Source organism: Ceratotherium simum, chromosome 16, assembly GCF_057802395.1.
Source record: "Ceratotherium simum simum isolate JZ-2026a chromosome 16, ASM5780239v1, whole genome shotgun sequence".
In the NCBI taxonomy this organism is placed as follows: Eukaryota; Metazoa; Chordata; class Mammalia; order Perissodactyla; family Rhinocerotidae; genus Ceratotherium; species Ceratotherium simum.
In genome coordinates, this window is record NC_141915.1 from 61,594,048 (window position 1) to 61,620,787 (window position 26,740).

The 26,740-nt window shown below is 51.1% G+C and overlaps 1 protein-coding gene across 4 annotated transcripts; it reads right to left on the bottom strand.

Annotated features, from left to right (window-relative positions):
- Nucleotides 1-22,177: 22,177 nt before the first annotated feature.
- RFNG (RFNG O-fucosylpeptide 3-beta-N-acetylglucosaminyltransferase) lies at nucleotides 22,178-26,717 on the bottom strand. Of its 4 annotated transcripts, XM_087441835.1 has the most exons (9): nucleotides 26,442-26,717; nucleotides 25,753-25,801; nucleotides 25,076-25,178; nucleotides 24,815-24,968; nucleotides 24,432-24,520; nucleotides 24,167-24,332; nucleotides 23,427-23,512; nucleotides 23,195-23,325; nucleotides 22,178-22,269 (listed from the first exon to the last, which is right to left on the bottom strand). In XM_087441835.1, the coding sequence occupies exons 1-8, from the start codon at nucleotides 26,700-26,702 to the stop codon at nucleotides 23,244-23,246; spliced, it is 990 nt and encodes a 329-aa protein (XP_087297961.1). In that variant the 5' UTR covers nucleotides 26,703-26,717; the 3' UTR covers nucleotides 22,178-22,269; nucleotides 23,195-23,243. The 4 variants fall into 4 exon arrangements, with proteins under 4 accessions (XP_087297961.1, XP_087297963.1, XP_087297962.1 ...); XM_087441837.1 differs by having other exon boundaries at nucleotides 22,178-23,325; nucleotides 24,833-24,968; XM_087441836.1 differs by lacking the exon at nucleotides 23,195-23,325.
- Nucleotides 26,718-26,740: the final 23 nt, after the last annotated feature.

Consider the following 26,740-nt stretch of genomic DNA (forward strand, 5'->3'; position numbering starts at 1 on the left):
CATCTTCATGCAGCTTTCTGTTCCTTCCACATTGGCCCCCTACCCTTAGGGTCCATTCCACACAGATTTCTCCCCATTTCTATTGATATAAATCAGCAAAACTGTGCAATTCTTTTGGTGTGCATTACACCTCTTCATGGGTCACACTTTGTACTTCACCCTCTGGAACCTGACGGAACTTGAGAGTCTAGAGCAGAGAGAGAGGGCCGGCCCCGTGGCTTAGCGGTTGAGTGCACGTACTCTGATGCTGGCGGCTGGGGTTCGGATCCTGGGTTCGGATCCCGGGTTCGGATCCCGGGTGCGCACCGATGCACCGCTTCTCGGGCCATGCTGAGGCTGTGTCCCGCATACAGCAGCTAGAAGGATGTGCAACTATGACATACAAGTATCTACTGGGGCTTTGGGGGAAAAATAAATTAAAAAAAAAAAATGTAGAGTAGAGAGAGGTGGTGGGCTGTGTACTTAGAAGGACCAGCAGTTCCCTGCAGGACAACAACCTCAGGGGAGGCCGTTACAAGTTTTTTAGGCAAAGGGACACTGAGCTCCTGGGGCAGCGGCTGAAGGGCTGCTTCTCCTGGGAAAGGGAGCTCAGCAACACTTAGTGGTTCAAAGCTCTGCCCATCTGTCCCGTCCCAGGGTTCCAGGGCCCATTCATTACCAATTAATGCTGCAGCTTTAAGAAAAGGGACCCTGCAGGGTTAGGACTTCAATTTGCATTGTTATTCAGGATGAGATTTTGAGTTTGGTTTTGGAAATCTTGGCCCTGCAGCTACAAAGGATCAGTGTGTTTTCCAGGGCCACCACAGACACTTTCAGGCTCCTCATGTGGCCCTTGGGCTGAGAATGTCCTTTCCCCAATGTCTCTAGTACCCTTAGTGCCTAGTACACTTGAGCTGAGGAGCACCACAGCACTCAGCAAGTCACACAGCACTCAGCAGCCTCTGCAAGGCAGGCATGTGGGAAGCGAAATATTGTGGAGAGTGCAATCTGCCACATCCACAAGCCAAGAATGAGCCAGAGAGAAAGCCTGGGTTCCAGGCTTTCTCCAGGCCCCGGCTGGCCACGGAGAGTCTCTCTGAGCCCAGGACCAAGAGGAGGCATGGGGGAGGTCTGGGGATGAGACGGGGCCCCGTGTGAGAAGCAGAGATGCTAAGAACCAGGGCAGGCCAGGCCGACTCTTTAGGGGACCAGGACACAGGGCAGAGGGAAAAGGCAGCCTGAGGGCTTCATACAGCCTTACACATACCATAAACACACCACACACACCACAGATAACACACATACCACAGACACCACACACATTCACAAACCACACATACACACCACAGCACACACACCACCATGCACACACCATACACACTACACACACCACCACATACCATACACACAACATACAACACCAAACACACATACCACCACATACATATACACAACACACACACACCACAGACACACACTAAACATACACACCACATGTCACACCACACACACACCACCACACACCACTACATACCACACACACAATACCACACATCACACAAACACACACCATATGCATACCAAAGGTACCACATGTACCACACATACCACACACAACACCACACATACCACGACACAACACACACTACACACACCACACACAACACATACCACATACCATACATACCATAACCACACACACTTACACCACATACACCACACCACACACATACCACACAACACCATGTACCACATACACACTACACACAACACCACACACCCCTAGATACCACACCATACACAACCACAGACACCACACATGCACCAAAAGTACAACACACACAACACACACCAAACACCACACACATACTGCACATACCACATGCACACTGCACACCACACACACTGCACACCACACACACATACCACATACACCACACACCACAGATACCATGCACCACAGACACACATACCATACCCTACCATACACTCATACATACCATACACAACACACACACCACAACACACACACACCACACATACACCACCACACCACACACACAATACACACACATACCACAGACACCACGCACACAACTATACAGCACACACACTTACACACCACACACACTCACCCTCATGCCTGCATTACTGACTGTTTTTCTACCCCTGGGATTCTGGGTTCTTCATTCTCCAGAATTGGCCTTCCAGAGGCTGCCCTCTGCGCTCTGGCCCCAGCAGGCCGTAGAGGCTGTCTTCCCATGAGACAAGAGGGTGGGGGTGCCTGCACCCTGGGACAGCACCTGGAGGGGCATCAAACCCAGGATCAGGGCTGCCTGGAAAGGGTTTGCAAAGTGCCCCCACGCCTGCCCCAGGGTGCGGCACTGTATAGCTCCCTGACATGGGCTCATCAGGGTCTCTTCAAAAGGAAAGTCGTTTGCTCCTGGCTGAGCAACATGAGGAACCACCATGAGCCTGACTTGTGCTCTGTGGTTGTGATGCACATGGTGGACTTGCCCATGCCACACAGGGAAATGGACAAAGACGCAGGCCCCGAGGCTGTGATGGGGCCACACCTGCTGTGAGCCCCTTACTGGGCTGGAGGAGAGGAGCAGGCCTCTGTGTCGTTAGTCTGCTTGGCAAAACCCCAGTCCTCTTGCATCAGGTGTGTAGTGAAGAATGAATTACTCAGACAGGTCTGGCCTTTGCCTTGGCTCCTGGAAGGGGAGCTCCAGGCTCCCTCCATGTCCTGCCTGACAGGACCGTGTGTAATTTATGCCGGGGGCTTTGGGACACGCTGTATCGGTTCTGACCTCTGGAAAGAACTGGAGTCTAAAGGTCAGGCCAGCCCCACAAGCAGTAGGTGATGAAGCCCCAGTAAAATCTCTGGGGGCCAGCCTGGTGGCATAGTGGTTAAGTTTGGTGTGCTTCACTTCGGTGGCCTCGGTTTGAGGGTTCGGATCCTGGGCATGGACCTACACCACTCATCAAGGCATGCTGTGATGGCAACCCACATACAAACTAGAGGAAGATGGGCACAGATGTTAGCTCAGGGCGAATATTCCTCAAGCAAAAAGAAGATGATTGGCAACAGGTGTTAGCTCAAGGCCAGTCTTCCTTACCAAAAAAAACAAAAAACCCAAAACAATTCTGGACATCAAGTGTTGGGCAAGTTTCCCGGGTTGGCAATAATCCATGCAGGTTGTCAAGCCTCAAGACTCCACTGGGACAGATGGCCAGAAGCTCCATGTTTGGTGCCTCCCAGAATCCACCCTCTATGTCTTCTCTTTTGGCTGATTTTCTATATTGTTTTGCTGTTATAAAACTGTAATCGTAAGTACAGCACTTTCCTGAGTTCTGTGGGTCATTCTAGAGAATTATGGATGCTGAGGGGAGAATTGTGGGATCCCCTGAATTTGTAGCCAGCTGGTCTGCAGTAAGGGTGGTCCTGGGGATCCCTGATCTCATGGCTGGTGTCTGAAGTGAGCGTGGTCTTGTGGAGACTGCTCCCTCAGACTGCAGTTTGCTAAGCTCCTTTGCAACAGGCCACAATTCTGCTGCACCAACAAGCCCCACAATCTCAGCAGCATAACATAACAAGAACTCTCTCACTCAAGCTACAGGCCCAGGGTCAGCCACTCAGGGACTCAAGCTGGTGGAGGCACCACCATCTTGTAGCTACATCATCTGGAATTTGGTCATCACAAGAGGCAGCTGTGACGCCCTGCACCTGCTCTTGGCTGCTTTGGCCTGGAAGTGACACGCACTACTTCTGCCCACAGCATGGCCAGGATGAGTCTCATGGTCCCACCTACACTTAGAGAGGCTGGGGCATGTCAGGGAGCAGCTGAATATTTGGTAGGCCCTAACTTCTCTGCCGCATCTGGTCAATCCAACTCCTCTTGTCACCAGCTACCTGCCCCCGAGTTGCTTAAAGAGTTACTTAGGCTTAGAGTCACTTGTTGCTTAAGTTGCTTAAAGAGCTGCTTAACAAATGCCATCAGCATTCAGTAGTTCCTCAAAGTTGTTTTTCAGGAGGATGAGCAGCTACCCACCAGCTTAAAGCAGCTCAGACCAGTCCAAACCACCCTGCAGGAATGATGCCTGTGCAGAAGAATGGAAAAGTGTACAAAAGTGACCTTTACTTCATTGTAATATTAGAAACACCACCCTGGGAGGAGCTCAAGTCATATTAACACCACATGCGATGCATGCAGGGGCGTCTATCTGAACTGCTCATGTGCCAGCCCTTGCCCGCCTCTACGTGGAATGACAAAGCTTCCTTCTTGCATATTCATTCTCTACCCCAGATCAAAGGCACCCACTCTCCTTGTTCGGGGAGCCATAGCTTTTTTTTTTTCCCCAGATTTTTTTTTATTGTGAAATTTTTGTTGTATGTTACTGTTTATCAGTCACCATATAAGTGCATCCCTCCACCCCTGGTGCCCACCCCCCAGCTCCCTAGCCCCTGGTAACTACCAAACTGTTCTATCTGTGCGTGTGTTGGTTTATCTTCCACATATGAGTGAGATCATGCCCTGTTTGTCTTTCTCTTTCTGGCTTATTTCACTTAACATAATACCCTCCAGGTCCATCCATGTTGTTGCAAATGGGATGATTTTGTCTTTCTTTATGGCTGAGTAGTATTCCATTGTATATACATACCACATCCTCTTTATCCAGTCATCAGTCGAGGGACACTTGGGTTGCTTCCACTTCTTGGCTATAGTGAATAATGCTGTGATGAACGTAGGGGTGCATAAGCCTCTTTGGATTGTTGATTTCAGGTTCGTTGCGTAGATACCCAGTAGTGGGATAGCTGGATCGTAAGGTATTTCTATTTTTAATTTTTTAAGGAATCTCCATACTGTTTTCCATAGAGGCTGCACCAGTTTGCATTCCCACCAGCAGTGGATTAGGGTTCCCATTTCTCCACAGCCTCTCCAGCATTTGTTGCTTTTTGTCTTGGTGATTATAGCCATTCTAACGGGTGTAAGGTGATATCTTAGTGTCGTTTTGATTTGCATTTCTCTGATGACTAGTGATGTTGAACATCTTTTCATGTGCCTATTGGCCATCTGTATATCTTCTTTGGAGAAGTGTCTGTTCATTTCCTCTGCCCATTTTTTGATTGGGTTGTTTGTTTTTTTGTTATTCACTTGTGTGAGTTCTTTATATATTATGGAGATTAATGCCTTGTCAGATATACGGTTTGCAAATATTTTTTCCCAGCTGGTGGGTTCCCTATTCATTTTGATCCTAGTTTCATTTGCCTTGTAGAAGCTCTTTAATCTGATGAGGTCCCACTTGTTTATTTTTTCTTTTGTTTCCCTTGTCTGAGTAGACATGGAATTCAAGAAGATCCCTTTATGGCTGATGGCGAGTAGTGTACTACCTATATTTTCCTCCAGGAGTTTTATAGTTTCAGGTCTCACCTTCAGGTCTTTGATCCATTTTGAGTTAATTTTTGTGTATAGCGAAAGAAGGCGGTCTATTTTCATTCTTTTGCAAGTGGCTGTCCAGTTTTCCAAGCACCATTTATTGAAGAGACTTTCCTTTCTCCACTGTATGTCCTTAGCTCCTTTGTCAAAGATTAGCTGCCCACAGATATGAGGTTTTATTTCTGGACTTTCTTTTTTTTTTTTTATTTCTGGACTTTCAATTCTGTTCTATTGATCTGTGTGTCTGTTTTTGTACCATGCTGTTTTAATTACTATCACTTTGTAGTATGTTTTGAAGTCAGGGATTGTGATGCCTCCAGCCTTGTTCTTCTTTTTCAGGGTTGCTTTAGCTATATGGAGTCCTTTGTTGCCCCACATGAATGTTAGTATCTTTGTTCTATTTCTGTGAGGAATGTCCTTGGGATTCTGATTGGGATTGCATTGAATCTGTAGATTGCTTTAGGTAGTATGGACATTTTAACTATGTTTATTCTTTCAATCCAAGTGCATGGAATATTTTTCCATTTCTTTATGTCATCATTGATTTCACTCAGTAATGTCTTATAGTTTTCATTGTACAGGTCTTTGGCTTCCTTGGTTAAATTTACTCCTAGATATTTTATTCTTTTTGTTGCAATTGTAAATGGGATTGTCTTCTTGAGTTCTCTTTCTGTTAGTTCGTTGTTGGTATAGGGAAATGCAACTGATTTCTGTAAGTTGATTTTGTACCCTGCCACTAGCTTTGTGAAATTCCCTATGGTCTCCATTTTATTTGCTGCATGCTGTAAATAAAATTCTGGTTCGTGTGACAACTACTGCTGGTGTAGTTTGATTAATTTGCCAAAGAGAGGACTCACTTTGGTCCAGTAACACTGCTACTGTTTTTGTAGCAAGAAAACACACACATGACCACCCCAGACACGCCCACAAACCACATGGCTTCTCTGAGCTTCCCGATAATCGCCCACACTTCCCAATCCTTCACTTGATCAGATGGCCTCTCTCACCTCCTGTTCTCTGCCAACCCTTGACACCTCCCTCCTCGCTCTTAGCTGATGGCTTGTTCCCCCCAGCACCTGCTGCCCAGCACTGCCCCACTCCCTACGCCCCTCCCACACCCCAGCTTTCTGCTCCCAACAGCATCCCCTCTTGAAGGCCAGCTCCCTGGAGAGTGACCCATTCCTCCCTGTGTCATTAAAGCGTCTCCCGAGGGGCCCTTCCCTTCTGCACCAACAAGTTGCTATTTTCTCTTCTTAAAAGCAAACCAGGGGCCGGCCCTGTGGCTTAGCCGTTAAGTGCGTGCGCTCCGCTGCTGGCGGCCCGGGTTCAGATCCTGGGCGTGCACCGAGCACACCGACGCTACCGCTTCTCCGGCCATGCTGAGGCCGGATCCCACATACAGCAACTAGAAGGATGTGCAGCTATGACATACAACTATCTACTGGGGCTTTGGGGGAAAAAATAAATAAATAAAATTCTAAAAAAAAAAAAGCAAACCAGCAGAAAACCAAAACCTGCACTAGCTACCACACATCTTTACTCTTGTTTCAGAAGAACTCCTCAAGAGAGAAGCTTTTCTCACCATCTCTTTCCCCGCCAGATCCACTTGAATGGCGCTTTCACCTCTTCACCAGACTGCTCCTTGTAGCCAGTCCCTGTGGTCACTCACAGGCCCCGCTGATCTGCATCCTTTCTCAGCTGGTTGCTCCACTCAGCTGCTATGGCCCATCGGTTCCTGAACCCTCCTGCTCCATAGTGACAGCCTCAGGTTCTCTTTTCCCCAAGGCTCCCCGAGGGGCTCCAGGGGAACATCCTTCCTGCGTTTCCCAGTTCTTGGTGGCTCCAAGCGTTCCTTGGCTTGTGGCCACATCACGCCACTCTCTGCCTCCTCCTCACATGGCCACCTCCACTGTATGTGTCTGTATCTCCTCTTCTGCCTCATATGGAAATTTGTCGTTGGATTTAGGTCCCACCCCAATCCAGGATGACCGCATCTTAAGGTCCTTAACTCAATTACATCTGCGACGTCTCTTTTTCCAAATAAGATCCCATCCACAGGGTCCAGAGATTGGGACGTGGAATTCTCTTTAGGCCTCCATTCAGCTCATTGCCTTTGCTCATTCCTCCTTTGGGCTTTTGTGCACGTTGCTCTCCCACCACGAGCCGAGCCAGAGTGCCAGGACACTGACGGGTGCTGGGTGAGGGTGGCAGGTCTGGGAGGTGAAGTGCCTTGTCCACTGTCATGAGCTGGTCAGTGCAGAGTTGGCCTCTGCCCGGCCACCTGCCAAGTGCCAGCCTGAGCTACAAGTCGGCCTACCATGGAGAGCTGACCAGGTGCAGGTAGGTTACGTGGGTGGTGGAGTGTGGACACTGACCAGCCTGGGATCTGCTGCCCTGGAGAGGGACTGCCGGCGCACACACTTGCACATGCACATGTGTGCACATGCGGACACTCACACTTCTGGCCATGGAGATCTGAGTTGGGGAGGAGCAGGATGGGAGGACAGTGTGGGCAGCATTCCTGCCGGGGCAGGGTGCTCTGGGAGCCTGGGAGAACAGAGGGCTGGAGGGACAGGACCAGGTGCACCCCAGGGTGGATGAGGTGGGGAGACCCCTGGGAGCATTTGAGGGCAGGGGCTGATGGCTTAGCCCTGTAGTGCATGTGTGCATGCACGTGTGTGTGTGTGCGTGCATGCGTGCATGACAAGGGAGCAGGGGGGAGGCCTCTGACACCCTGAGGGGGTCTGCACATGACAGGCCTGGGGTGGACCTGAACAAAGGTCCAGAGAAGCCTCTGAGATTCCTTCTCAAATTCCCTCCTTAGAGACTCTCAAGAGGGAGGGAGGTTTTATTTGTTTTTCTGTTTCTCAGAGTGAGGAGAGCGCCCTTGAGCAAACCTGCCTGAAACTGGACAGGGGCCAGGCCCCAAAGGGGACACTTGAGCAGGGTGGGGGTGGGGGAGTTCAAAGCTGGCCAGATTCCAAGGACTAGTGGGCTTTGAGGGGAAGGGCCCCCTCCAAAGGGCCAGCCCTTGGGCACCTGCTAGGAAAGCCCATGCTCTAGGCTGAGCTCAAGTGGGGCCATAGGGGCTTCAGGGAGGACAGGGTGTCTGACAGAGCCAGAGATGGAGGGCGGGGTACCTGGGAAGGAGGGCCCCCCACAAGCCAGGTCCCACTCTGCTGCCTGGGCTGGACAGTTTCTCAGTGAGGAGGGCTTGACATCACCTAGAAATTTCCGAGTCTGAGAGGTGGGGCAGGGCACGGTCCCATGATTATTTTCTCTGGACCTCCAGAATGTGGGGTGGCAGGAGGGTGAACTTGCGGGCACAGTGCCTGGAAACAAAGCCTGTCTCCCAAACACGGGCACCTGGGTGCCGAGAGGTGCTGCAGAGTGGGGCCGCCCCTTCTACTGTTCAAGCTGAGCGAGTCGCTTCTCTCTGAGCTGCAGCTGTCTCTGCTGTGTGACTCAGCCCTCACCCAGAGCCACAGCCATGGCTTCGTCACTGCCCGCTGCTCAGCTCAGAGCCTCACTTGTTCCAGACCTTTCCTCGTCCTCCACTGGCTGCCTGTGGCCACCAGGCCTCACTGGTTCTATTTCACTATCTGCCTGTGTCCTCACTCCCCTCTCCCAGAAGGTAGGTTGCCTCCGTGACCTCTGGGCCTCCACTCTCATCACCTGGATCCTACGCTGTTAGTCCCTGCACGTCTCCCCATTGCCCTCTCCATGAAGCTGAAGCACTGAGTCACTTCGTGTCACATGCAGGCCTCCACGCTGCCTGCCAAGTCGGGAGGTGGAGGGCCGAGCTGTCTCCTCGCTGGCCGCTTCCCTCCTCCGCTCTTTGCTCCCTCCACCTTGGCTTATGGGCCCCGCTGGGGTGTCAGTACCTCTGAGGTTCACCCCTTTGGGCTCCTGTGCCCCTGGTATGGCTCTCAGCCCCGCCATCTCCTCTGTGGCTCATGTTCCCTCTGCCTCGAGATAGCCTGGACCCCCAGAGGGCAGGGGCACTCTCTCCATCACTATCTCCCTAGCACATGGCAAAGAGTGTGCTTCCAACATGTGTCTGCAGAGTGAATCAGTGAATGAATGACACACACCCCAAGTCAAGGAGGATAGGGAACCTGTGGCTACAAAGAACACCAGCCACGGCCTGTGCCTGCACTGGGAGCTCGTGGTCAAGCGGGAGGATAAGAGCAGGCACAGGGGTATGAGTCAAGATAACAGCAGCAAAGACTTTCACCCCTATGCCTGGCCCATGTTCAAGTTGGGTGGAAGTGGCTTTATCACAGTCGATAGGACTGTCATCAAGAAAGCACTGTTGACAGCAAACCCTCCTAGACACAAGGGCTACGAACTCTTACGTGGAGAGTAACAGTATGTGATCCAGCCAGAGCAGCGTCAGGCTGGAGGCAACACGGGGGGTGCTTCCCAGAGGAGGCCAGAGGCAGGCGTGGCTGAGAGAAAGTGTAAGGGCACCCTGGGAAGGAGAGACAACCTGTTCATGTCACTGGACACAGGTCACCATTCCCCTTTCACCACTTATGTGTGCACACATGCAACAGGCACATGCAAATGTGAGCACATGTGCTCAGGTGTGCATGTGGGGGCACATGGGTGTACATATGCACACACACAGGGAGACACAGGGACACACATAAACATACACACACATAAGCACACACATAGGAACACATGTGCATGCCCACATGGGCATACAGGACCTTGCACGCACGGGCACGTGCATACACACACATGGGTAAACAAGGTACATGGACACACGTGGGTGCAATGCACCAGCACACACACAGACACACATAGGTGTGCACATGTGTGTACACATGGGCCCATGTGGGCACACACGCATCTGAAGCGCAGGTTGAAGATGACCCTGGATGTCAGCAGGTTCAACATTGATGCTGGGCTGAGCCAGTAACCAGGCTTGGCCATGTCCTTGTCACTGCTCTCAGTGTCCTCCTGCAGGACAGCCACTCTAAGGAGGGGACAGAATCCTGGCTATCCCTGTAGCTGGTCACATGGGCCAGATCTCAGGGGAGGATGGCGAATGGCACATTGGCCTCAGTGATGGGCCCTGAGACTGCCGCTGCTCCCTGGAGTCCACGTGGCTCCTAGGGATCCTGCGGGGTCAGATTTGCACCTGGTGTTAGGAGCTCTGTCCAACTCTGGAGCTTTGAACATGACCACGGTGGGGGGGGGGGTTGGCCCTGGGGAAATGCCCATCTCTCTGGGAGGGAAGCCAAGGGCCACCTCAATGCCATGTTTTGTTTTCTTCTGGACAATGAAGGGATTGAAAAGACTTAAGACCTTCCAGCCTTCATCTTCCCTGGACACTATGCTGGTCCTTCTGACTCTCAGGGTAGTCCTTGTGTAGCTGGCAGCAGGCAAGGGTCATTGTCCTGAGCTGACCACATGGAGGGCGGGGTACTCCAGGTCAGGTCCCGCCCCCTGGGCCTCTATGCTCCCTGCAGGGAGTGGGATCCAGGGCTCAGGGCACCCCAGGAGCCTGGAGCGGGGCTTGCCTAAGGAGGTGTCTGTGGGCTCAGCACCAGGCCTTTCCTGCCAGAGCACCCCCTCTGTGGAGGGGCGTTCGAGATCATGGGCACCACTGAGAAAGGGTTTCCTGCAGGACTCCTTGAGGACCTTGGAGCCAACACCTGCATGTCATCTTCGTCAAGCCATGTGGGACACACTGCCCTGAATTGGAATGTGAACCCCAAATCACAGCCTTTCCCGTCATTCCCATGTTGGCTTGTTGATTCTGTTCTTCACCTGCAGCAATGAGTCCCCACCATGTCACCGGGGCCCAGAGTCTCAGAGGGGAGAGTGACATAGGAGAGAGGGGCTCAGGGTCCGTGCTTGGCACTGCTGAGATCGCTGGGAGTGGGGGTGAGCATCACCTACAGCTAAGGTCCGGGTCTTTTTCAGGGCTTTCCATCCCTGCCTACATCTGCCATCTCCTGAAAGTCCTTGACCCCACTCTGGGGGTCTCTGCCCCCCAGGAAGCTGACTTATTCATAACTTGGCATCGGGTCTTCGGAGAAATGAGGGGGAAACTTCGAGTGCCAGAGTTATCGGGCAGGAGTCCCACTTCCTGGAGGCTCCTGGGTCCCTGGGATCAGTACTTGCCCCCAGGAATGCTGACAGCTTCTCTGGTGGGAAAAGGACTGAGAACCCCTCCGCCCCCAATATAATGGGATCATAGCATGATTTATCAGGTATGAACTGAGAGAGGGCCTGCAGGCAGATCTCCTTTGCTAAGAGACTAAGCTCTTCCGGGTAGGGAAGTGCTCCTCTGAGGGGGAGAGCTGCAGACTTTCCCTGAGGCACAAAAGCTCTGTGAGGCTGAGTGTAAGGTGATGCCGCTGGGAAAAGCCACCGCCCCTGCTGCTCCCAGGATTAGGCCTGAGTGGGCGGGCAGGATGCAGAGCTGAGGAGGCCTCCCTCTGCTCCACCTCCCACTGTGGGACGCTGAGGCCCACACTGTTTGTGGGTCAGCGGCTCAAGGGGGAGTTGACCCCAGCCTGCAGCCGCAGGGCCCCATGCACTGCAAGTCCTGGAGCTGAGGGTCCTGCTGTTGGGTACAGGGTACCTTTCTGGGGGTGAGGAGGGTTTCTCTTTTGCAGGCTATGTCACTGGATCCTTAATCTCTTCTGCTTGCTCGCCTCCATGCCCCCCGGTCTCTCTCAGTCCCATGGAGAGGACAGGCCCTTCCTTCAGCATGGCGGTGTCTCTGGGAAGTCCACCAATCCCTTTGGGAGTTGGCCTAGCTCAGATGCATTTCCGTCTTCTTAGGCCCCACTGGACCCTTCCACCGGCTAGTGCCTGCTCTTGTGGCTGATTCCTCAGGAACTGCTATAACTTGCCCCCTTGAAGCAGAGTGGAACAAGTCAAAACAGACTGAGATGTACAGCACACTGTCCTCTCCATAAACTAAAAATGATGCACAAACAACCACGGACATTTGCTTCCAGTGGTGATGTTGTAACTGGTACCTAGTCTAGCTCTCCCACTCTAAATAACCATGAGTCTTGACAAAATATACCCAAAAATTGTTTTCAGGAACTGGATAATAGGCAGCATAAGACTTCCATCCCTGGAGGATCGAAATCCCTGAGATGAGACCCACAGATGCTCGACCTGGGATAACACCTCCACCAAGGAGCAGGGAGTGGGATTCCGGGCAGAACACATGGTCCTGCTGAGTGGAGGAGGCAGATCAGAATTTGAGGCAGCTGAAGGGGCAGGAATCTTTAGGGCATAGCATCAGAGAAGAAGGGGCTGTGCCCAGAAGTCTGTGTGTGGTTCCTTTTGAGTCCATGCCTGAGGACTGGGTTGTACATGTGTAGGGTGAGATTACTCAAGAGAGGTTAAGAACAGAGCAGAACTACTACAAGTGGAGCAATGCTGGAGACCTGGGAGTTCTGGCTCCCAGAACTCAGAGTGGACACAGGTCATTAACCCCTAGTTCACTCCCTGGGCACCCAGCTGAGACCTGGAAACTCTGATCCTTATGAGTCAGGACAACTAGAGTAGGCTTACTCTAGCCTCACTCTCTAAAGCCCTGATAAAATGCACAGGGGAGACAGAGTTTAGAGGCTGAGTCCCATTAAGTTAGAGGGCCTTGGGAAACATCATGAGTTTTCCACAGATAATCCTAATAACCAAACCTAAACAAGTTCAAAGTGATTAGTCAGTAATTAAACTTCCTACCAGAACAAAAATCAACACTCTTCAGAGGAAGATAACAAAATCCAGACTATCTATAGCATATCATTCACAATGTCCAGTATATAATAATTTTTTTCTAGAAATGAAAAGAAACAGGAAAAAGTTATCCAGAGTCAAGAAAAAAAGCAGCCCAGAGGCCCAATTAAAAAAATTGTCTGGATTTACCAAGCAAGACTTTAAAGCAGCTATTATAGATATGTTCAAAGAATTAAAGGAAAATATCACCTTAATGAGTGAACAGACAGGAAATTTCAACATAGAAATGGAAACTATAAAAAGAATTAAATGGAGGGGCCGGCCCAGTGGCGCAAGCGGTTAGGTGCGTGCGCTCCGCTGCGGTGGCCCAGGGTTCGCTGGTTCGGATCCCGGGCGCGCACCGACGCACTGCTTGGCAAGCCATGCTGTGGCGGCGTCCCATATAAAGGGGAGGAAGATGGGCACAGATGTTAGCCCAGGGCCGTCTTCCTCAGCAAAAAAAAAAAAAAAAAAAAGAGGAGGATTGGCAGATGTTAGCACAGGGCTGACCTCCTCACAAAAAAAAAAAAAAAAAAAAAAACGAAAAAAGAATCAAATGGAAATTGTAAACTTTAAAAGTATAATAACTATATTAAAATTCACTGGGTAGGTTTAACAGCAGATTGTAGACGACAGAACAGTCATTAGACTTGAAGACAGATCAATAGAAGTGATCCAATCTGAAGAAAGAGAACAAAAAGACCAAAGAAAAATGAGTAGACCCTCAAGGACCTGCTGGATAAGGTGAAATAGTCTTGGGGCCAAGTGAGTGGCATAGTTGTTAATTTCATGTGCTCCGCTTTGGCGGCCTGGGGTTCGCAGGATCGGATCCTGGGTACGGACCTACGCATTGCTTATCAACCCATGCTGTGGCAGGCATCCCACATATAAAGTAGAGTAAGATGGGCATGGATGTTATACCAGGGCCAATCTTTCTCAGCAAAAAGAAGAGGATTGGCAACAGATGTTAGCTCAGGGCTAATCTTCCTCACCAAAAAAAAAGACGAAATAGTCTAATATACAGGTACTTGAAGTCCCAGAAGAAGGAAATGAGAATAGCACTAATAAGTATTTGAAGAACTAATGCCCCCAAATTTCAAAAAAATATTGATTAGAATCATCAACATACAGACCCAAGAGCTCCCTGAATCCTAAGCAGGATAAGCATAAAAATAACGACAACAAAGCACATCACAGTCAAACTGATTAGACCAAAGATGAAAAGAAAATCTGGAAGGAGACCAGAGGAAAAGCACCCGTCACTTACAGGGAAACAATTGTGTGAATGATGATGACTCCTCACACAAAAAAAGTGAGACCAGAAGGCAACGAAATGACATCCTTAAACTGCTAAAAGAGAAAAAAATCTGTCAATCCAGAAATTCTATATGCAGCAAAAATATCCTCCAAAAATGCGGGTGAAATAAAGCCATTTTCAGGCAAACAGAAGCTAAGAGATTTTGTCACCAGTAGACCTGCACTATAAGAAAGCTAAAGGATGTTCTCTAGCCTGAAGAGAAATTACACCACATGATTCCTTGCATCTACCAGAAGGAATGAAGAATTCTAGAAATATTAAATACATTGGAAAATATAAAATACAATTTTTCTTTTAAAAATTTCCTGTAAAAACAGTTGCCTATTTAAAATAAAAATAACTTTGCAAAGTGGAATTTTTGGCATATGTAAAAGATATAACAACAATAGCCCAAAGGATAGTGAGGGTAAAAGAAATTATGCTCTTGCAAGGTTATTACATTTGTGAAGCATGAAATTAGAAATGTGAAGCAGGAATAATGAAATGTCTTCAGTGTGAAGTGGTTCAGTATTGACTCTAAACAAATTTTGATAAATTAAGGATGCATAATGTTAATGCAAGACTACTAACAAAATAATTTTTAAATGTATAGCTGAAAAACCATTAGAGGAAATAAAGTAAAATACTAAGCCTACTTGATTACCCTCAAGAGTGACAGCAAAGGAACAATGGAAGAACAGAAAGCAGAAAGAACAAACAGAAAACCTGGCAAAGCAGTAGACTTCTACCCAACTATACCAATAATTACACTAAATGTAAACTGCCTACACACTCCAATACAAAGGCATGGATTGTCACACCAAATATGAAAGCAAGACAATATGCTGTCTATAAATTACTCACTATGAATATCAAGTTACAAATGGGTGGAAAGTAAAAAGATGGAAAAGATATACCATGCAAATAGTAAGCATACTAATTTCTGCACACAAAATGATACACATTTTATAAGAACAGAAACACACAATTATACACTGAAACACCTTAAGTGGTTTCCAGGAGGGGTGGGGAGTGGAGGACAGGAATACAAAGGAATGAGTGAATCAAAAAGAGGGGGACCTGGCACGAATGGGGGAGATCCTCAGCACTTGAATGCGAAGAAAGGAAAAAACAAAAGAAGGAAGGGAAAAAGCAATGAGAAAGGAAAGAGGTGGGGGAGGAGAGGGATCTGCAGCTTTGTGTGGCCACACTGGCTAGAAGCTGGGGGTGCACAAGTTTCCTGGGGGGTCTCCCAAAACTGTATTTGAGGCTTTTGCTCCTTTCTCCCAACCAAGGGGATAAGACAGAACAGGTTAGAGGCCCAAGGCCACTCTGCATGGCATTAAGCTTCTTATAGGAACCCCAAAGAACAGTTTACCCTTCCCAGCGTCCAGGCTGCCTTGGTGTTGTCTAGAACACAGCTGGGAAGGTGGCCTCAGGTTGGTGGAGCCAGAGTGCTTGCTCAGGATGGAGGGAAGGAGCTGGGGTGGAGGCTCAAGGGCTGTGGTATGGGAGAGGAAAGCCCACCCTGCTGGGCTACTGGGAGATTAGACACAGGGTGTGTATCTGGGGCAAGCCCAGTGCCCAGCACAGAGCAGGGGAACTAAATGGTGGGGACAACTGTGGATAAGGCTTTGGAACCCATTCCTGATGCATTCCTGCATAGAGAACAGAGTCAACCAAACTGCTTCACCTTACAACAGATCAAGCTTCCAAAGGATCCTCCTGTGGAGACCACCCCCCAGGACCCTCCCCTCACCATGTTGAATATGAGAGGGTGGCTGCCCAGGAATTACTCCTCACTGAGTTTTCAAAATGCAGGTGTTTGTCTCCTGTCCTCTCGAAAGACAGAAGACTGACCACTACCCCCTGACAATTTTGTGTGCAGCACCAGGAGCCACTGTCCCAAGCTGAGGCTTCCTCCCATATCTCCCCTTTTTTCTTTATTCCTCCTTTATTTCTTTTTCTTCCCATTACTACTCCTTCCAAAAACTATTTGCAGTCATAGATCTTCCTTCACACTTCATAATCAGTTAGGAATGCTTTCAGCTGCAAATAACATGATTAACGCTGGCTGAAATAATAGGAGTTTGTTTCTCTCATGATAACAAATGCATAATAAGAACATGGCAGCCAACACCACCATCAGAGACTCAGGATCTTTTTCTCTGTCTGCTCACCGCCACAGGTAATCACTGCTCACCAGACCCCTGTGCTTCTCCACATTTTCCAGCTTCTCTGGGTGTTATGGTGGCCATGTGACTTCTTCAAGCCAGTAAAATGTTGGAGAAGTAATGTGTGTCCCTTCTGGGCTCACGTGGCAAGTATCTGGTGTGCCCTCATCATACCTTCTTCTGCCCTACATTTCACCCGACGATGCCAGGTTGACTTTTGAACTACAAGGTGGTGGGCCCAAAGGATAGAAGCAGCCTGGATTCCCGCCTCACCACTTAGAAGAGAGCCACCCACACACTTCATAACATGATGTGAACAAATACAGTTTCAGTGTTTAGTCGTTTCTGCAGCACAGCCTAGCCCATCCTAATGCACACTCCATGTTGGCTTTTTTTTTTTTTTTAAGTATAATGAAATTAATAAACTAATTCTAGCACCATTTGTTGAAAAGGCTTTTCCCCACGGAACTGCTCTGGTGACTTTATCGGGAACTCTATGACAGTATGCGTCTGCATCTGGGCTCTCCTCTGTGTCCCACGGTCTATTTGTGGCCACTTGTGCCGGTGCCACACTGTCTCGAGGCTGTAGCTTTACAGTAGGCTTTCAAGTCAGGCTGTGTATGTCCTTCAGCTTTGTTCATTTTCAAGACTGCTTTTTATATTCTATGCATTTAGCATTTCTGTACAAAGTTTAGATTCAGCTGGTCAATTTTTTTTGTAACATATCTGTCTGATTTTGGTACCAGAGTTATGCTGGCCTCACAAAATGAGTTGGGAAATGTCCTCTTCTTATCTATTTTCTGGAAGACTTGGTGTAATATTGATGTTATTCCTTCCTTGAATGTTTGATAGAATTCACCAGTGAAACCATCTAATCCTAAAGATTTCTTTGTGGGAATGTTTTTGTTAATAAATTATATTAACAAATAATAGGAGTTTGTTTCTCTCATGATAACATAAATAATATAGGGCTATTGCAATTTTGAATTTCATCTTGGCTCTTTTTTTTTTTTTTGGTGAGGAAGATTGGCCCTGAGCTAACATCTGTTGCCAATCTTCCTCTATTTTGTATGTGGGGCACCCCCACAGCATGGCTTGATGAGCAGCATGTAGGTCCGCACCCAGGATCTGAACCTGCGAACTCTGGGCCACTGAAGCAGAGTGCATGAACTTAACCACTACACCATCGGGCCAGCCCCTTGGCTTATTTTTTAAATAACATCTTTATTGAGATATCATTCACATATCAAAAAGTGTACAGTTTTGAAGTGTACAATTCAGTGATTTTTATTATATTCACAGAGTTCTGTAACCATCACCAGAATCCAGAATAAAGTCCATAATTCCAGAACAAAGTTAATTCTTATTATTCACAGTAGATTGAAGTCACCACAAATACTGAATTAGCTAATACTGAGCCATTGCTCTTAAGGGAAACACACACACACATTTTACATAGATTATAAATCTTAAATCCTAAAAACAACTCAATACGTAGATTCTATTTTCCTTATTTTACAAAAGAGAAAATGAGGCTCAGAAGTGTCAGGTGACCTACCTGAGGCCACCCTACCAACAGGTGCCAGAACCAGGACCCAAACCCAGTTCCACTGGCCCTGGAGCTGGAGCTTCTTGCTTTACTCTGCACTGCTCCCTGCTGGCTCTGTCTTCTCAGTATCTCTGAGGCAGAGCCTCACCTAGTTCAACCTCAACTGGGGATGGGCACATCCAGGGACTCAAAGTTTTCACCATTCTTCACGTGTCTGTGAATGTCTAGGAAAGCAAGTATTGATTTTGGGGTTACAAATAAATTTATTGAGTGTGCAAATTCACAAATACAGAATCTGCAAATAATGAGGATCAATTGTGTTTTCATCACCCCAAAAGAAAGCCCGTACCCATTAGCCGTCATCCCCCATTGGCCCCCAACCCTCCCCAGCCCTGGGGAGCTGGTCCATTCTGCTGGTCATCATTCCTCCAGTGCTTGCTCAATGCCTGGCACGCAATGACATGGGGTGTACTGATGCTTAGTAGATGCTTGTCCAAAAAATGTTAGATGGAGGTCCGAAAACATACAGTTTAATTTTAACCTTAATTTAAAACACTGTAACTTTTTCTGAATATACATCTACTATATGTCCATTATAAGACATATTTTATTTGTAAAATACCAAAAAGTAGAAAGAGAAAAAAACATTTTACCAATTTTTGCTTTTGTGTGTGTGTGTGTGAAGATCAGCCCTTAGCTAACATTTGATGCCAATCCTCCTCTTTTTGCCTAGGAAGACTGGCCCTGGGCTAACATCCGTGCCTATCTTCCTCTACTTTATATGGGACGCCGCCACAGCATGGTGTGACAAGCCGTGCTCTGGTGCGCGCCCGGGATCCGAACCTGCGAACCCTGGGCCGCCGCCGCGGAGCGCGCGCGCTTAACCGCTATGCCCCGGGGCCGTTCCCCGGTTTTTGCATTTTTTCAGAGACAATTATAGATAAATATTTTGGTGTGTTTCCTCCCACGCTTTTTTCTCTCTGAAAAATAAATGAACCAGCTGCCCTGACAGACCATGCAGCCTCAGGATGCTGGCCAGTGCCGCCTCCCCTTGGAGGGTACTAGGGGTTCTGGGGTGACTGTTACACCCCACCAAGTGAGGTAGTCCGGGGTGGAGCTCTGGGCCGTAGGCTGCTCCAGCTGGGGGAGGGGCAGTTTGGTCCAATCTGATGCTGTGCTGGGTCTGTGCTCTGTGAACACAGGAGAGGCAGATGCCCTAGTGGGCTAGGGTCTGGGAGGCTCAGCCGTTGTCTAGGTCTCGGGGCAGGGGTGTTGCTGCACATTCCATGTCTGGGAATGGGAGGGAGGTGGCTCCTGAGCACAGACAGTTCCTGGTAACCTACCAAAACCCCCTCCCCAAGTGACCTGTGCCTGACGCCACCTCACTGCCTTGGGGTCTGACTACCAGCGCCCAACCCAGAGGACCCCGGCTGGTTTCTCCCACCCTCACTGGGCGCTCCTGAGGCATGCCCATCTCTGGCCTCCATTCCTACTCCTGAGGTTCAGGCTGCCCCTCAGTTTTCTTTCCACCCCTTCCATGCTGTGGTTCCTCTGCAGCCCCAAGCTCACCAGATTTGCAGCAACTTGAGTCTGGGATTGCCAAAGTCTCTTTCCAGAAGATCTGAACAGCAAGACTGGCTTTGCCTAGAAACAGTTGTTTGAATCAAAGTGGAAAATTACCGGTTTGAAAAGTTTATAATTATACACCAACAATTCAAAACGGCACTGGTGTGACTGGTCACTTACGAGAAAAGCCTCAAGACCTGAGTAAGTGGACATGAATTTACACCAAAAAAAGAGAGATAAATGGAACAGGCTTAGTTCACAAACTAATGGCAAAAACCAACCTCAGAGAATGATTTAAATGCTAAAGAATACCATTTCATATCTACTAGTACACAAGATGACATTTTAAATGATAAGACCAGTATAGGCAGAGTGGAGGTAGAAGGGATACAATTTTCCATTCTCAGCTGTATTGCAAGTTGAACTCACTCTTTTGGAAAGCATCTGGCCCTAAAGAAGAGCCAAAAACTACTCACATGTTTTGAATAATAACCCACTGGTAGGAACTTCTCCCCAGACACTCTTTCCGTTGGGTGAACACGTTCTATTTCATCTTCCTCGCCATCCACGGACATCGTGTTCGTGGGCAGTGCCTGGGGCAAGGCAAGGGATGTAATGCAGGCTCAGGAAAGAGGGCAATCCTTACACGACATTAAGGGGACAAGGAGGACACAGAACTCCATGTCTGCCGTGAATGGAGCACCAAGCAAACCACACGTCCACACAAAGTGGGATGTGGGCCGTGTGGGGAGAGGCAGACAGCTGATGCAGGCGCCTTTTTCTATGTGGATTCTTTTATTGTACATTTCTGCAGCAAGTTTCAAGAATTTTTTTTTTGCGTGTGAAGAAGACTGGCCCTGAGCTCACATCTGTTGCCAATCCTCCTCTTTTTGCTGAGGAAGATTGGCCCTGAGCTAACATCTCTGCCCATCTTCCACTATTTTGTATATGGGACGCCGCCACAGCATGGCTTGAAGAGTGGTGTGTAAGTCCGCGCCTGGGATCCGAACCTGCGAACCCTGGGCTGCCAAAGTGGAGTGCACAAACTTAACCATTACGCCACCAGGCCGGCCCCAAGTTTCAAGAATTTGCTGTCTTTTCTTATCAAGGTGAGGTTTCAGGCTTGCTGAAACTCACCACCCCTTACACTTGTTTGGACTTCCAATATTTCTCTTCCAGCCCAGAGCCTGACAGTGCACAAAGTTAGGGGCCTTTCCCTGGGCCCCTGGCAGCCCCAGGCCCTGAAGACCCCGTGAGGCTTGGGATGCATTTTCCTCCTGGCTGTGCACCAATGAATCAGACAGAAAACGGTCCATGCTGACTCAAACCTGCTTATTGGAGTACTGCCTGCCTGTCCTCCACATGCACATCTGCACACATCTACACAGCCATGCACGTGCGCACACACATCCATGTACATACACAGCCATGCACACACTCATGTACACACACCCACGTACATACACAGCCATGCACACACTAATGCACATGCACACATTCATCTATACACACAGTCAAGGAGGGCGAAAGGGATAATTCGGCACATGTCTGTGCTGATGGGTTGTAATTAGTATTTGGGTGGTGAACATGATGTAATCTATGCAGAAATAGAAGTATAATGATGTACACCTGAAATTTATACAATGTTATAAACCAATGTTACTGCAATAAACGAAAAATTTAAAACAAAAAAATAAAAAATAAAATAAAAAAAATATACAGTCATGCACACAAGTACACACAGATGCACACACATATACAGCCATGCACACACTTGTGTACACACACATCCATGTACATACACAGCCATGCACACACTAACACACATGCACACACACTCATCTATATACACAGCCATGCATGCATGTGCATACCCCTCTACACAGCCATATACACATGTGCATACCCATACACACATACACAGCCATGTACACACATACCCATGTACACATACAGCCATGCACATATGTGCATGCCCACGTACAGAGCGAATCATGCATTTACATAGCAATTCACAGATATACATGCCATGCGCACCCAGGTACATATGCATGCACTCATACACACGTGTGTGCACACGTGCACAAACACACACGAGGTGTTCCACAATGTGCTGAGAAAGCCAAGCATGACACTCAAGAAGACCGTCTCCTGGGACAAGGTTGGTCATGTTTCCATCATTCCCTGTGGGACCTCATTCCCACCACCCCTCGCGATATGCTTTGGCTCCTACAGAAGAGTCCAGTGGGCAGTTTAAGGCTCAGCTGGCGGGGCTGTAACGAATGCAGATCTGCCTGGGACAAAGACTGTCTCAGGGCAGAGCCTTCCCTGGGGAGGAGCAGGATGCTGTGTGGTCCTGCCTAGAGGTGAGTGCCAGGTGTTGTGCTGGTCCATTAAGACAACGAGCCAAACAGAAAGTCACGACCAAGCCTTTATTCACTTATGACAACAGCACAGCAAGAGATCAGAAAGGATGTGCTGGCTCCCGTGCTCCATTTTCTGCACCTGCGGAAAGGCAGAATCAGTGCCCACAGGATGAGGATGTCTCCCTGCAGAGAGAGCCCCACACAAAAGGCTCCTGCTGTTTTGTGGACTTGAGGCCAGGAGGAGGGGGAGGAGGAGGAGACAAAAAGTACTGAGTAACAAGTCAGAGCAGAGAAGTGTCTTCAAGGCCCCTCAGTAAGGAGACCTTGGCTGAAGAACCTGAGAGGGGTCTTGGCCAAGGGTCCCCCAATAATGTGGCCTCTGAATAGAGATGCCCTGACTAGAAATAAGCCGTGCCCAAGAGCACAAGAGCACAAGAGCACAAGAGCACAAGAGCTGGCTGGGGAGCCTGAGTCCTTGAATGCAGCTATCCTCAGAGACCTTAATACCCTGGCTGGGCACCAAGCCTGGTGTGGGGAGAGCAGCCTCCCCTGCAAGGCCTGGAAAGCCTCTGCAGTCAACTACAGTTGGCTAAAGGCTCCTGCACAACCCTGGCCTCAGGACCTAGTCTTCCTGGAGCCCCCTCTCCAGCGCGGTGAGGAGGGCAGCACAGAGCCCTGGGAGCCAGATGCCAGTGTCCTCCCAAGCCCCCAGACCCTAGCATAGAGACCTTTCCCACGGGAGCAAGCCTCCAGAGCAGAGCTGGGCTGGGAGGAGGGGGCAGCGCCTCCCCTTCCTGCTTTTTCTGGGGTAGCCTGCACCCTACAGAGGCTAAATCCCTTGGCAGGGCAGGGCAGGCAGCGCTGTCCTCACTCTCCCACAGCACCGGGTCCCACGGGCCTGCCCAGGGGCTGTGAAGGAGGCCTGCAGGCCAGCCCAAGTGTCTGTTGAGCACCACATCGCCCCCCTGATGTGACCATGGCTGTGACGGTTGCTGCCTGAGGAAGCCAACCGAGGCCAGGAGGGGGCAGCACCGTTCCTGTTCTTTTGGGCAAGCATGGCCCACCTGCACCTGGGGCAGAGCCAGAGCCACCCCCTGGGTCAGGGGTCGAGGGTCACCGTGAGGCGAGGTCACCCTGCTTTTGCACAGGACACCAGTCTGTGTCTGGGTAGAGCAGGCAGTGGACGGACTTAAACCTGGGAAGGGGGAAGTGGAGGTCAGCACTGTGGGAGGGGTGGGCTGGCACCAGAGCTCCTGTGGGGCCCTGGCAGCCCACTCCTCCCCACTGCCCACTCACCGTGTGGGGTCCTGCTGCAGGCTGAAGCCCCCAGCCACGCTCACCACATTATGTGGGTTCTCAGGACCCCCATAGCTCAAGGTGACCTGGGAGAGGGGAGGAGAGCAAGTCACTCTCTCAGGGCCAACTCCTCTACCTGTCTCAGGAGTCCAGCCAGGAGAGGCCACTCAGCCTCCTGGTTGCCCTGCTGGAGGAGGACCGTGCCTACCACCCCCACCCTGTGTCCTCTGGGGCAGGCTTGGACACAGCACTGAGGATGACATGGGCTGAGAGGTGTGGCCAGCACAGAAGACACCTCAGGAAGGCGGCTGGTGCACGAGCGGGGACTGCAGTCTGGAACTTCCTGCTCAAAGCCAACTCCCCCTTCCTGTGGCCTGGTCTGCGACTCCCATCACCACTCGGACTACTGCCCACTGCCCAGCTGCCCCGGGGCCTGTCCATTTAGGTAAGAACAGCAGCAGTCCTTTACAAATGAGCACCCACATAAGACTGGATGCCCCCACTGCAACGGCAACCCTGGGGCCCAGCAGGCTAAATCCAGGGTCCACAGCAACTTCACTGCAGCACTGGGACCTAACCCCAGCCCCGTGCCAATCTCTCCCTGAACCCTCTCGCAGCCGACAGACCATCTGGGTGACAGGCCAGGCCTCTCAGCGAGTGGGGTGGGGGGCAAGACCCCAAGTCAGGGACACGTGCTAAGGCACTAGGGAGCGCCGGGCCTGGCGCCTGGTGGACCGTACTTGCTGGAGCACGGCGTCAGGCGGCAGCCTCTGCAGGTTTTCCAGGTGGGAGTGGAACAGGGAGGTGTGCAGCAGGCGAGCACCCAGCAGGCCCTCCACGATGTAGCCCACCGTGCAGTCATCCGGCAGCCGCACCCGCTCGGCTGTGCTCATGAAGCTCCCCAGGCTGGGGGCGGCGGATGCTGGTCAGCATCTCCTCAGTCCGAGGCGCCCCCACTGCCTGCCTCCCAGCCTGAGCTGCCGGTGCTCCCACAGCCCCACTCACCTGGCCCATGGGCTCATCTTGAGGGCAAGGCCTCTGCTCAGGCAGAACCCAGCCCCACCGGTAGCGAACCAGAACTTAACAGTGGTCACCTGGGAAGAAGGGAGCCACAATTCAGAGCTTTTCACCCCGACTCTTCGTCTGAATATCATCAGTGTCATTCTTAAGCCAGCGCTTAGTAGCTCCTAACCCAAGTGGCAGAGGCTCCCCAGGGCACAAGGGGATGGGGGCTTCTGCAACCCAGTCGCCTGTGGCCCCGGCCCCTTCTTGCTTGCCAAACCTCTTGAAACGACCACCTGGGTGGATCAGGCACCTGCCCTGAGCCCCTGCCCTTTCCCGCTGGGGTCTCCACGCTCTCAGCTGTCCCTCCTCGGCCCAGCACTCACAGTTCCACTTCCCTGTACCCTCTCAGTAGCCTCGATGGGGTGGTCTAGGCTGGGCCGCCCCAGGTAGACGTCTTGGCTGGGTGAGAAGGCGGAGAGCAGCTGCAACAGGCCTTCGGGGTTCACGTAGTTGTCATCATCCACATGGCAGAACCACCTGGGGGTGATGGGGAAGTCTCGCCAGCGAGGGGCCCAGCCCAGGTGTGTGGGCCCAGCTGCGGCCCTGGGATCTCTGAGGGGCGCGGAGCCGTGGCCACCACATACTTGCGTCCAGACTCGATGAACTTGTCATACTCCACTGACATCTTGCAGCACAGCGCCTGGCGGGTGTGCACAGCCGAGCAGTTGGTGTTGATGACGTGACCGCCTGCCATTTAGAGAAAAGGGGGAAGCGTGAGGGCCGGGGTGAGGCCTCCCCCCAACCTGCCCCACTGAGGTCAGCGCAAAACGACAGGCTGGCCATCTTGCCCTGCTCAAGGCCCCGAGGCCAGGTCCGACTGCAGCCCTGTCTCGGCCTCACTAGGCTGGCCCTGTTGCAAACCTCTGAGATCCAGACAGACGAAAACCCCTTGGAGTCCTGTGAGCGGAAACTCACTGGAAAATGGAACTGAAATGGGACCACCCTGATAGGGACAGGCCTGGAAGGAATGGTTCCCTGCTGGAGCCACTTCTGGGAACATGGCTCCTGCCTGAGGCCTTTGGAAATCTGCCAGCGGTGGAGAGAGGCAGAGCATGGTTGGCAGGGTGGGGCCCTGGACAATGGGCCAGTGGCAAGTGGTCATCCTGGTTCTGTCCTCTACCAGCTGTGTGACTCTGGGCAGATAACTCAAACCTTCTAGGCCATTGTAAACAATAGGGGGATGTATGACACTGGAAAGAGAAATATGTGAGGAGGGGGCCCTTGGGCACCATGGCAGGGCTGGGCCTGGGAGGGCACTCACCTCCCTGAAGCTGTAGCTCAGGGTCATCCCCGTCGGTGAAGATGAACGTCTGGGGAGAGAAAATCTGTGAGGCATCAAGGGGCCCTCCCCAGGGACCCCAGGCCTGGTAGAGCCTTGCCCCTGGTGAGTGAGGATGAAGCAGTAAAGGAGCCAGCAAGTGAGCCTGGGCTTCAAAGCCAGAATCTCAGGATGAGAAGTATGCCCCCAGGCTGGGCTTGGATGCCAGATCAGGGTCAGGGGAGAAGGAAGGATGGTGTCACAGCAACAGCCAGACAACCTGCTACTATCTTCAGCATCTCCAGTGCAGTTGGGGCCAGGCCTGCTCTCACTGGAGGTTTTTGCGGTCTCGGTCGGTGCCAGCTAGGAGAACCTGCCCAGAGCATCACCCCAAACCTGGAGCCCTGGAAAGAGCGGATGCTGGAGACCCTGGGTCCCCCTGGATTCAGGACGCAGGGCATGGCCACCACGCCGGGGATACAGCGACGGGTAGCGGGTACTGGGATCTCTGGGGCGAGGCTCCCGGAGTCAGGGCTCCCGGGGCCAGAGTGCCAAGGCGGGGATCCCAGGGACGGGGGTCCTGAGGTCCCGGGGTCAGGGATCTTGGGGGGCGGGGTCTCAGGGTCAGGGATCCCGGAGACGAGGGTCTGGGGGGTCAGGGGTCCGTGACGGTGTCGCGGGGCGGGGCCCACCTGCCGGCGGGCCCGGGAAATCCAGGTGCGTAACAGCAGCCCCAGGCGCGGCCCGTGGTTCTTCCGGGTGGTCTTGACTGCGATGAAGACGTCGTCCGGCCGCAGGCGGGGGGCGGCGGCGCGGGTACGGGGTGCGCGCGAGCCGGGGGTTGAGGCCGGGGCCGGGACGGGCGCGCGGGGCAGCGGCAGCAGCAGCAGTGCGGCCACGGCCGCGGCCAGCGCGAGGCAGGCCCGACACAGCACCCCCCGCGCGCGGCTCATGCGGCCGCGGGACCGGCGGGCACCGCCCGGGCCAGGCG

Coding starts and splice junctions, on each gene's coding strand:
- RFNG (XM_087441835.1), bottom strand. CDS start 26,702: ATGAGCCGCGCGCGGGGGGTGCTGTGTCGGGCCTGCCTCGCGCTGGCC. Junction 23,513..24,166: donor CTGACGCCGTGCTCCAGCAA/GTACGGTCCACC, acceptor CCCCTCTCCCAG/GTCACCTTGAGCTATGGGGG. Junction 23,326..23,426: donor CTGCAGCAGGACCCCACACG/GTGAGTGGGCAG, acceptor CCCCCTTCCCAG/GTTTAAGTCCGTCCACTGCC.